Source organism: Diadema antillarum, unplaced genomic scaffold (genome assembly GCF_040938485.1).
Source record: "Diadema antillarum isolate AM-2024a unplaced genomic scaffold, OU_Dant_1.0 scf00000098, whole genome shotgun sequence".
In the NCBI taxonomy this organism is placed as follows: domain Eukaryota; kingdom Metazoa; phylum Echinodermata; class Echinoidea; order Diadematoida; family Diadematidae; genus Diadema; species Diadema antillarum.
Window position 1 is genome coordinate 2206986 of NW_027270987.1, and position 12141 is coordinate 2219126.

Here is a 12141-nt window from a genome sequence, read left to right on the forward strand (position 1 = left end):
TTTTTGGGGGGGGGGGGGGGAGGGTGTCGCCTGCACATACAATACTTCATGTGTGCATTCTTAAAGGAATTTTCCGATACATTTTGCAAACTGGGTACATGTGTATTAAAATTTCCGTTTTGTCTATAAATCTTTGTGATCATTTCGTGATTCATTATGAAAACAAGAAAGTGTGTGCTGAGAATGTATGTACACTACAAGCTGTAATATCAGTTCCTCCTTTGGTATTGGCTTGTATCGAGCACACAGACACTCCCTTTCTAATGAAGGAATGCTGAACCAGACATAGTACATAGGATATTCGAAAAATACGATAAACAAAATTATGTGTATTTGTAAACTCCTGTCAATTTTCAAAACGTGACATCCCATAAGTTTTTCCTGCATTTAAATTATCAATAGACATAAAACCAATGTATATTCAGTCACACACACACACACACACACACACATACACATAGGCACACACATTAGCTCATGTACAGTAGATTATCATCATTAACCACGTGTCTTTCGAGACAGAAGAGTCTTTGCAATGAAGATAAATCGTACGTGTCGAGCATAAATCATATTTCTATCATTTAAGTATGCTGATCTTCGATGCCTTCAATATCTTCATTGTACTGTTACACACAAGTCAAGTTTTCTGTTCACCACTTTCCGCAGCTTGAAGAAAGACAAAGATGAAAAATAACACACAACCATAACATCATCACCTCCTACCTTCAAGGATAACATCGAGTATTTCATTAGCAGAGTATCCAAAAAGTTCGTAATCCATCTTGTAGTAGTCTACGAGACGATGTATGAGATTTGTCGGCACCTTGGCGTACGCTTCTACCAGCCGGTCACGTGACCTGGAACTGTGCACTTCCGGAAAGGTGACTACGGAAGAGAGATTGAAGTGATTGATGACGTAGGGACCATCATATTGGAGAGTCTCGTAATGTCCGAGAAAGGTGTAGTCAATTTGACAGGGTGACGTAAATCTACTCACTGGCAGCCAGTGGTCAGTTTGTTGAGTCATCGTGGCTTTTGGACCATTGTCCGTGATGAACCGGATGAATTCGTCAAACCGGATGGGAGCTTTGAAAGGATATGTTAGTTTGTCCGTTGATGCGTTACGATAGCGTTTCACCATGACGCTGCCAAATTTTCTCTCCCAGCTGGCTCGCTCTGGACCCAAAACAAACTTATCTAAGTAAGCAGACAACGCTCTTTCCAGCGGTTCTCGCGCAAACAGGACCTTGGCGTAGTTTCGCCATCTTCTCATGACGTCGTAGGCATCGTGTATCGTGTTCATCTTCAGAAAACGACCCGGTTTGGCGCGCTTGTCGTCCTGGTACAGAGCCGACATGATGGACTTCCAAGTGGTACAGGACACTTTTGGCGCGAAACAGAAGAGCAGACGATACTTATCGCTGGCCAGGAAATGCACGGTGGTTTCCCAGGCTACGGGCGGGAGATTCCTGCTCTGACCCAGGCGGTTGCACGCTTGGTTGAGAATCTGCCTGCGCCTGACTTGTACAGCGTCGATGTCGTACACATCATCGCCTTCGATATCGTGCCCATCGTTGACTTCGATATCGTGTCCATCATCGACTTTGATGTCTTCTGCCTGAAAGCCAGAGTGACGAAAAGATTCTGCTATCGCATTTTCTCAACAAAAAGTACATTCGAATTATCTTGACTAAGTGGTATAACAGTGACTGCATTGACTAGAAAATGAATATATACACAAACGTTGATAGAAATAGTAGACCATATGGGCAATTCCACGGTAACTAGGACACAGGTGCCAAAAATTCAAAATGATATTTGTTTCAAACACCATACATTTTCAGACAGTACTTGAGTTGAAGTTTTAAGAATCATTATGTTTTTCAATAAAAGTGGCCATTTTGATTTTCAAAATGGCTGCCAAAATATGCCTATAACTCAATGGTGAAAAGAGTGGATTGTGGCATAACTTACTCTATGTATATCCACTTTATTAGTACTCTAAACAACAATCTTTTATATGTATGCAGTTACCAGAGAAGTCTTTTACCACACGATAGAAAAAAAAATCCGGTTGCTTTAAAGAATTTGCTAAAAACTTTTAATTACTTTGACAATGATGGATGTAACGTCAGTTACCAAAAACAAGGAGTTTTTAACTTTATTCATCAAAGAAAGTGAGCTTTATGATGTAACTTGGGATTTCTAATGTATGCCCATATGCCTTCATTTCAATACCAGAAATAAGGATACTTGGCATACTGGAGAGTCAAACTGATCACTACAAAATGTGTAACGTCAGTTACCCAAACGTCATACACGAGTATGTAACGTCAGTTACCATGACAGTAATTATAACTGAGGCAAAATTTTTGACTCTTGGCCATTTTAATACATCTGGGAAGTCAACTTACAACAAAGAGCAGCAATTCCTTTCATAGGGAATGATGTCATTACCATGGCATGTCCATGGATATATTTTTTTCATTTTATTTTATTTCTAAATTTATTTATTCACTCATTTACCATGATTATCTTTTTTTTTGGGGGGGGGGAGGGGGCTTGAGCTTTCAATTTTTGATTCAGCACAAGTGTAAGGCTAAATCATCTGGAAGTTTAGTTTGCCACATGCAGTATATGCACTCAAATTAGTACATTCCCAGTCCTACGGGATGATAAAGCTACCAAAGTTTGTAGGCCTAATCAGTGACATGATTGTTTGTTTTTTATAGAAAAGGTGGTTAACATGCAAACTTGTGCACAGCTTTATACCAACAGTTACAATCTTCACCAATGTTTGCTTTTGCCAGCATTTTTCTTTTTTTTTCTGGAAACTTAATAGTCAAGTTTCCACCTCAAGGCAAATGCACAAACAGATATTTCTTCTCTTGCACTTAAATGTGTGGTGTAGTTAACATGGCGCATCTGTATTATGGTACGTAAGGCATGTACTCATTACTGTTTGAAACTTAACACTGATGTTGCTCAAAGTGAGAGGGGATTCTAGGGTTAAAAAAAAATTGTTCATACAGTGTGTATTTGTTGATTACTTTATTCTATTCATGCAGGGACATTATACAATACATGATAATTATGAACAGGAAGATTTTTTTTTTAATCTTAGAATTCTTTCGTTGCAAAGTCCAATTTCTTGGTATCTGGAATGTATTTGCAAGCCGTGATATATCAGTGTAAAGGAAAAGAAAAACAGTTGAATTACTTCAAGCAAGGAATAAACCAATAATGCTCTTTTGACCAAAAAAGCATTTATTTTTCTTCTGCACAGAGAAATGTTAAAAGTGCTACACTTTTCATTTAAATCCATTGATGATGGAGACCTTTTTTTTTTTATTTATGGCCCTAACAACGCTTTGAAGGAGGAGTAAAATAAAGAAAAGAAGAAGAAATATATCACAATACATTTCATACATATTTATGCATATTTATGAGTTGATAAGTGTGTTTTCCCCATGACCTGAAATATATTTTGATATTTTTTTCAAGCACAAAAATATCCATGTTTTGTGTAGTTTGGTACTGCAAGGTATTATGGGGGGAGCACTCTAGATATAGAAACTTTCCTGTTCAATAAATAAAACAAACAAACAAACAAAAAACCCTTAGTCATGTCAATATACATGTATTTATACTTGGAACTGCTTAATCTATTAATGGCTATGTGTAATCATAAATGTTGAATTAGAATTCAATCTTCAGACAAATGTCGAGAAATATCCTCTTGTGCATTTACTTTTGATATTTTTGCCCAACTGTGCTATGCCATGGGGGGGGGGGGGGGGTTGCCCCCAAAGGGCCCAACCCATTTGTGTCTTTAGATTTTGTTTTAATTTGTTGCTAAGTAGTTGCCTGGGATTGTTACTGGTATATTGCAGCAGTATAATAACCTGTTAAATAAATTAGTTGTCTGTAAACCCCATGGCAAAGTATGTGTAACGTCAGTTACGTAACGTCAGTTACTGACATGTTTACCTTTAAGTTTTCATAGAACACAAAGAAAATGGACTAATGTTTCATTTCATTTGTGTATTTATGACTGATGAACCAAGGTATGACTCCATATCAAACAAATCATTCTGAATGGTCAGAATTATGAAAAATCACAAAGCTATTCCCAATCATGATTTTTCATGTGTAAACCCTATGGCAAATGTAAGCGTAACGTCAGTTACGTAACGTCAGTTACCGTCATGCCTTCACTGAAACTGGCATGGTGCTAAAAGGAGACAACTAAAGTGCACATTATTTTGCACACCTGTTCCTAAGAACCTAAGTGTATAGCCATATTAAACACATAAAGGTTAAAAGTCAGGGACATGAGATATTTCCATTTAAATCTACACCATAATTTCCCATGTCCTTTTTCCGTAACGTCAGTTACCGACACATTTTCACTTGCTATGTGATAAGAAATGCAGTTTGAGAGAAAAACTTTCCACCTATTTCTTCATTCCCATGAACTTATTCATCAATGCCAATTGCAAGCCCCAGGTGCTTTCATTCACAAAACTACAAGGTAAACAATTTCATGAAAATCCTTACGCGTAACGTCAGTTACCGTGGAATTGCCCATATACTGAATATTCATCGAAGTTGACTACACAATACACACACCTAAATTTCATATGGCTAACCATGTCCAAACATTCAGTAATGATTCTTACAGCTGAACTTGAAATTACCTTGAATATAAGTGGTAAAAAAGAATAAATAATTGCTCAAACTAAAACCGATAATTTAAAGAAAACCACACATTCGTACATTACTCTAATCACAATTATATTCACAATTCACGGGAGTGGGGGAGGGGAGCGAAACTGCTACGGTCACTTTATAAAAACAACCCTGTTATTATATCTCCTCATTGAAAAAAAAAATACACAGAAATACGCGGTTTAGGCTATTCGATGGTGTATCCTCCATTTGACATAGTGAAAATTGAGGTCTCACCGGCTTGCTTATTGAATCAAACTATTGACAGTTAATTTTGGATGTTGAAGCTTTAGTCGTGGTATGGTTGATGACCCCTGTTGTTGTTGCTGATGATGATGATGCTGCTGTTGCTGCTGCTGTTGTTGTTGTTGTTGTTGTTGTTGAAAAGCTCTTGAAAAAAAAGCACGCCGGAACAATGCTTATCTCAATGGAACTCTCCAAAGGAGAATGTAAAAAAGAGGAAAGGAACCCGGTCCCACAACAGCAAGCGATGCGGCCGGTTCTTTGTGGAAATACGGAATGACTGGAAAATATCAGCTCTGTAGTAGATTCAAAAGATCATATTATTACACGTGAGCTACTGCAAAATACTGTAGAAGAATAATCAAAATCAAAACTATACAGACACATTCTATGATTATGTTTTCTCTTGGTGAGTCACGATGACGTCATGATTAGTTTGTGTGATAAGCTCTGACTCGGGTTGAATCGGGATCTCAAGATTCTGCTCTGTTAGGCACTGTCGGACACCCTACCCAGTACGAGATTCTTGAAAGCGTTCTGAAAGTGAGGATGTTTCAGGCCGTACAAGATCGGATTTATCGCACTGTTGCCCAGCAGGATCACCGTACTAAAGACGGTGCTGTAGCTGCTACCGGTTATAATGAAATTCACTCCTGATGGTAGAAAGCAAAGGATGAAGACTCCGACAACCATGAAGAGATTCTTGGTGATCTCTACGTCTCTGCGGGTAAAGGCGCTAGCGAGGGTTGCAGCCGCGGCAGCATGTTCACTATACTTCTCTCGAAATTGTCGATTGTGTCGACGGACAAAGATCATGATGAGTGCGTAGACGACCAGAGTTATGACCAGCAACACGAAGATCAGGATCCCATGCATCAAGACGTTGTAGTGCACCATTGGGTTCTCATCCGTCAGAGAACACATCTTGTAGAATTTTGAGTATCCGAGTTCACCGATCTCAAAGGCAGTAGGCAGAGTGGCGATAGTGATAGACAGCACCCAGATCCCAACGGATACGAAGGTAATTCGACGCGGTGTATGAATGCCCCGATGACCACGGACAGACCTGGTGATGACGTACCATCGCACCAGCGATATCGTCGTCATTGTCGACGTGCTGCAAACAATGCAGGAGTAAAGCAGACCCGCAGATACGGTGCAGAAGATGTCGGGAAGCGGGTAACGCCCGGAGCGAACAAAGAGCCCGGCACTAACGAATGGAATGGACAGGCTGGTCACGAAATCTGCTACGGCTAGGTTGACGACGAGGATGTTGGTGGTCGTACGCAGTCGTTGGGATAGGAACACAGACACTACAACGAGCGCATTGCCACCCATGCCCAATGGGGCGATTACGAGCAAGACTGTGCCAGAGACGAGACCTACCACTCTGGGTATGCTGCAATTATCACAAGAATCTAACGGTGTGGTTGATGTTCGATTTTCGATATCCAGCGTCATCAATATAATTTCCGTAGAGTTGTCGGTTATCGCCATATTCCTTTCTTATCCTTTTAGCGCCTCCATTTACCAAGTCTGACTTTAAGCATATAAACAGTTAGAGGAAATCACATGATATAGAAGGAGTGACTCTGAAGTAGATTCCGTACCGTTGATGCTCGATAAGAATGAATTATGATTATCTCTTCCGTCGAAGCACGTTTTGGAAGTTCTTATTGCGATGGTCGCAGAGAAGTGTGGCTAAATATGTGTTTTCTGTGCACTATGATAAACGTGCGCATTAAATGGCAATTTATGTGATGGCTGTATTTAATGCAAGGGGGAAAACTCTCATGACATCCTCCATGATAATATCACTACGGTGGTAATGGAGCGGTTAGATATGGATCACTAATAAAACAGGTCCTTTCAAGTTTGACAGGTATTGTAACTCTTCAAAATGCTTGTCGCTGTCACATTGCAATTGACTCTCCCCGCTACCGGAGAACACTTGCGGTAATGTAAATCTACTTCTACTGAGTCACTTCACCACTGGAGCTGTATTTAAAAAAAAGGAAAGAATAAAATCCAGAATCATGCGAAAAGGCAGAAAAGTGGACAAATTACATTTGTTTTTCAAAGCCAGCGTTATCAATGCAGGTACATGTACATGTAGTTTGACATGCATGATGCATTGCAAGGAAGTATGGACAAGAGGCCATTCATCGCAAAAACTGCTCAAATGGAGTGAAAGTTTGACAAGATGAAATGATCGTGAGTGCTGCCTCCAATAAAACTTCATGACACTTTCTCTGGAGAAAAGCATAACTAAACTCATGGCCTTTAGATGACTATCAAAAAAGAGTATGGTCATGTTTTTCAGGGTGCCAAATTGGTGTAAATGATGCAAGCTGAACGTGTCAATTACAAATGTTAGTGACTAAAAATGGGTCTGAATTATGCGAAGTAGACGTGCCAACTAGAAGCGTCGGTGTTTATCATTCAAAAAAGAAAAGAAATTCATTGTACAGTGTTCCTTGTCTGATGCTTACTCTGATAGGGAAAATAAAAAGAATAACTCCCTCGCATCTGCGCCTTCTCTTATGCTTTAATCAACCACGTCAGAATGGAGTCCCATATCAACAGAAAACAGACCTTGCTATGGTGGGGACGGGAATATACATGCAGCATCGCTCACATCCGATATACACTGTACATCAGATGTAAATTGGTCTTTTATCCGGGTCTTTTATACAATTATTTTAAGAAGATGTGACAGGTTGGTTTTGATTGATTTCCACTTTGCAACCACAGGCAAAAGCAAAAAGGCTATTTCAAAATTCAAAGAAAAAGAAATAAAACATACGAGCTGATAATTATGAACTTGATAGTCTTGCCAAAATGAAGCGCCATGTCTATCCAGGATAAATCCACGCCCATTGTCACTTTTTTTCCCCTTTACTCTCGGTGCATATAACAGAACTGGCATCATGTTCAAGTCCGATGAACACCCTGACATGGACCTAGTCCATTGCAGTCAATTCGTAGTGTCTCTTATTTCTTGACAGATCGAGCATAATCATTAAAAAAAAAACTATACTGCTGAGACGAAGAATATGAGGAATCAAACCAGAAAACAAATAGAATATCGGACGGGTTCTTCCATGGAAAGAGACACCGGGAAAAACCACTGTCGAGCGAGGAGACACTATAGGGGTGTTTCCATCAAGTTTAAACTCAATAATACAAGGTCACAAGTCAAGTGTTTTATCAAACAGACTGTTGACTTTAAACCTCCATGCGCACACTATTTTGTAACCAGGGAGGCGGCCCACCTCTCTGCGGTAACTACATGCTCTGTTTATTTGTCATGTTCTCTTAATTCAGCAATTCCCTCTCATATTTCATTTGTAAATTTGGGAACGATGGGAAGGGGCACTAGTATATCGCTTCTGTAGTTTTGGGAAAGAAATACTATATGCTGTTATTTGGACACAATTTGTTTCTTTTTTGTTTTCTTTTTCATAATTCAATCACTTTCATTTCAAACTACAGTCAAACTCCATCTATGAACCAAATGGACATACAATGTAAATGTCATAAAGATCCAATGGAGTTAACCCCCTTTTGATTCTCGTGAAACTCGCGAAAACACATTCATTGCAAATATCAATTCAATGTGCTCTTACTGTGACCATGTCATTTCCCGCTACGATAAGTACTGGACTCAAATTTGTCATTCCCATACGCCGGTTGCGATTTATCATGATGATGAACTACCTCTCACCTGTTGCATCACCTTCTCCTCTTGACCTTGGTTCCCCCGGTCCCCATCTTCATAGAGGTCCGGTGCGCTGACAGGGTCCTTGCCAAGGTTTTCTATTTTCAAAAAGGAAAATAATAATAATAATGATGATAATAATAATAACAATAATGGACGATATAAATGGGCTCGATGATAACTCATTTCTCTGGTGACCCGTTCAGGCCACTAAAACCTCTGTGGCCCGAAATAAACGGAAACATACAATCCATTTTAAATCTTACGAGCCTGATCGGGCCACCAAAAGATAGCCCTCTCTGGGAAATTTGGTGGCCCATCATCAATCTTCAGCTGCCCTGGGCAACCGGGCTACCTTTAATGTCTATTGTGACATCATCCTCATGTAACACTGTTGTTGAATTTACTATTACTTCCTGCACTTACAACAGCATAATCATGAAGCCACTATACAACGTGAAGTTCCATACTATCATCAGACTTACAGTGTACAGTAAGTATTGTAGGGCCTACGGTGATGGTTATTCTGTATTGCCAGGCAGAAATATTATGCCAGGAGTCGAAAAGATTGCCGGTAATTTACGTCATTTTTCTATCGGGAAGAGCCAAGGAGATAATATTGCATTATACAGAAACTGCCTGGTGTTTCATGTGAATGTATGGTATACAACAGCGACCCAACGCTTTCTGTTTGATCTTGCATTTACTCAACCAATGGATGCCTGATACCTACCCAACATGTGAAGATATGTGACATTTAAAGGGACCTTACGTTCTTTTTATTTGCAAACCATTTTGCGTTTGTTCGACTGAGAACCAGGCCCTCACAGGATTGTCATCAATTTATAATTCCAGTAAATCAACCATCGTACGCATTTACATGAAGAAAGAAATTAATAACAATGAAGCTGGGAATCAAAGAAGGGGGCATGTTATCCTTGTGTGAACGAAACCAAGTGGTCGTCGTGGAAAGATGAAGCATGTTATGGGCGCACGTCACGAGACCAACATCCTAGAGTCACACAGCCCACGAGTCATAACCTCACAAGTCATACAGCCCATGAGTTATACAGCTCATAAGTCATACAGCCCACGAGTTATACAGCTCACAAGTCATACAGCCCACGAGTCATACAGCTCACAAGTCATACAGCCCATGAGTTATACAGCTCATGAGTCATACAGTCCATTAGTTCGACACTATATATAAGCTAACAAGGCCCACAAGAACTACACATTAAGCCAGTGTTGTATCTGTCGAACTTGTGGGCTGTTTTTACCTAGTGTCGAATTCATGGGCTTTATTTGCTTAATGTCGAACTCATGGGCTGTATGACTCGTGAGCTGTATGACTCATGGACCTGTTTTCAATGTCGAACTCGTGGGCTGTATGACTCGTGGGTGTCGGTCTAGTGGGATGACCCCGCATGTTAATTTACCCCAGTGGTGGATCCAGGCGGGGGCGCACCGGGCGCCCCCCCCCCCCCTCCCTTTAAGATGTCAACAACTTACGATCACTGGTGCTGCTGCTCTTGAAGGTGAAGATGAGAACTGAAGATGTGATGACAATGAGCAAAATGGACGTAACACGCTGCGCTGACATTCGGCTCATGGCATTTAACAGGAACTATCTGCTTGCACTGCCAAATCTACAACTCGTTTACGTTTACGTGAACATCTGGCTGCCTTGTTGATACATGTACGTCATTAGAAGCGGGTCCCTGTCATGGTTGTAGAAAATAGTACGAGGACAGTCAGAGGTGCCAAATTTTCCCCGCGTATTGGTCTTCTTTGAAGGTTGTACCCTGAGAAAGAGTTCCTTGTGGGACGGCCAGCCAAATTATAATACACTGCCCTACCCTTGCTAGTTTATACGCACGCACATTTTGGTAAGAGGTACACTGTAGTGGAGTTTTGGGTGGTTGTCCTGAAAGGAACTCAATAGTCGTACCATCTACATACTAACATAACACAACATCACAATGTCATGACATAGCATCACAAAGCATAACATAACATAGGCTAACATACCGAACAAATGGCGATTCTACTGCCCCATAGTCAGATCTGGCTACCTTTTCTGAGTGACTGCAGAACGCTACATTCAGGTTGGCCTGATAAATTGCTGTGTGATACACGCTCCACAGCTCTCGATCAATAACATTATAGCCGCGTTCATGAATGCAAGAGGGTTGAAAGCGGTTGTTACGTCATCGTATCTTCATTGTAGCATCTCGAGGGATCTAACAATGCAGGGAATACAGCGACAGGTTTCTGCCCAAAACTACATTGAGCAATGCTACTGCAGCTGAGCGACATATTGATTTATCATTATGATATTCAAACTTTATGCATACCCCAGTGGCGTATCTAGGGAAAACGGCGCCCGGGGCAAGCGCGAAAATTACGCCCCTAATTTCTGAAAAAGTGTTCAATCCTAACCCCATCCCGGTAAGGACTTTTTTTGTTTGTTTGTTTGTTTTTATTTCCGTCTTCATATAAAAATACACACATTACAAGTTGCATATACATTGCATATACGTCCAGAAGAAACGGGGGATTGCCTGTTCAGTCATATTTTCAAAATATGTCTGTTCTTCCACATGGTCCCGATATAATACGCTTGAAACAAAGTCCACATGATATGATTTTTCAAGCACTTAAAGGGGTCTTTTGAGAGTGATTTAAATGTAATAAATTTTGATAAATTGTGGCGAGCGAGCGCAGCGAGCGAGCCGAAAATTTTTGCATTTCGGCTTACAAAACATAGAATTTTTGTCACTTTTTGCTTATCAAATCTTACAATTCTAATCAAGCTATAGTGACGAGCTTATAAATAACGATTTATGCCAACAAACTGAGGACTTGAAAAAATACTCTAAATTAGTACGAGCGAGTGAGCCAAAATTTGTATATTTCCGCGTCATCATCACGTTTTGTTCTTATCTTTTTTTATTTGTTTTTTTGCGCCCCCCCCCCCCGTATGTTCGAAACCGTTGGCGTCGTCTTTTGATCCAATCGGCGATCGCTTCAGAACGAATGAAATTGCAGCCGCTGCTCCGTGTAACATTTTTCCTGCTAAATATAAAATGACATGTGTGAACACAATAGACATTATCATTTTGTCCGCGTCATCGTCACGTTTTGTTCTTATCTTTCTCTTTTTTTTTCTTAAATAGATTTTGGCGAGCGAGCGTAGCGAGCGAGCCGAAAATTTTTGTATTTCAGCTTACAAAACATGGAACTTTTGTCATTTTTTGCGTATCAAATCTTTTTTTGCGTATCAAATTCTAATCAAGATATAATGACGACCTTATAGATGACAATTTATACCAACAAACTGAGGACTTGAAAAAATATTCTAAATTAGTACGAGCGAGTGAGCCGAAATTTGTATATTTTCACGTCATCATTACGTTTTGTTATTATCTTGTTTGATTTTTTGT

The 12141-nt window shown here is 40.0% G+C and overlaps 1 protein-coding gene across 1 annotated transcript; it reads right to left on the reverse strand.

The window, feature by feature from the left end:
- Positions 1-657: 657 nt before the first annotated feature.
- On the reverse strand, positions 658-10298 carry LOC139718656 (carbohydrate sulfotransferase 14-like). The gene is made up of 3 exons (XM_071630113.1): positions 10208-10298; positions 8702-8793; positions 658-1618 (listed from the first exon to the last, which is right to left on the reverse strand). The coding sequence occupies exons 1-3, from the start codon at positions 10296-10298 to the stop codon at positions 713-715; spliced, it is 1089 nt and encodes a 362-aa protein (XP_071486214.1). The 3' UTR covers positions 658-712.
- Positions 10299-12141: the final 1843 nt, after the last annotated feature.

What these genes read in the sequence shown, in the direction of transcription:
- LOC139718656 (XM_071630113.1), bottom strand. Translation starts at nt 10,298, where the DNA reads ATGTCAGCGCAGCGTGTTACGTCCATTTTGCTCATTGTCATCACATCT. An exon ending in GAGCAGCAGCACCAGTGATC is followed by an intron (nt 8,794 to 10,207) that starts GTAAGTTGTTGA and finishes TTTTGAAAATAG; the next exon opens with AAAACCTTGGCAAGGACCCT. An exon ending in AGGAGAAGGTGATGCAACAG is followed by an intron (nt 1,619 to 8,701) that starts GTGAGAGGTAGT and finishes TCTGGCTTTCAG; the next exon opens with GCAGAAGACATCAAAGTCGA.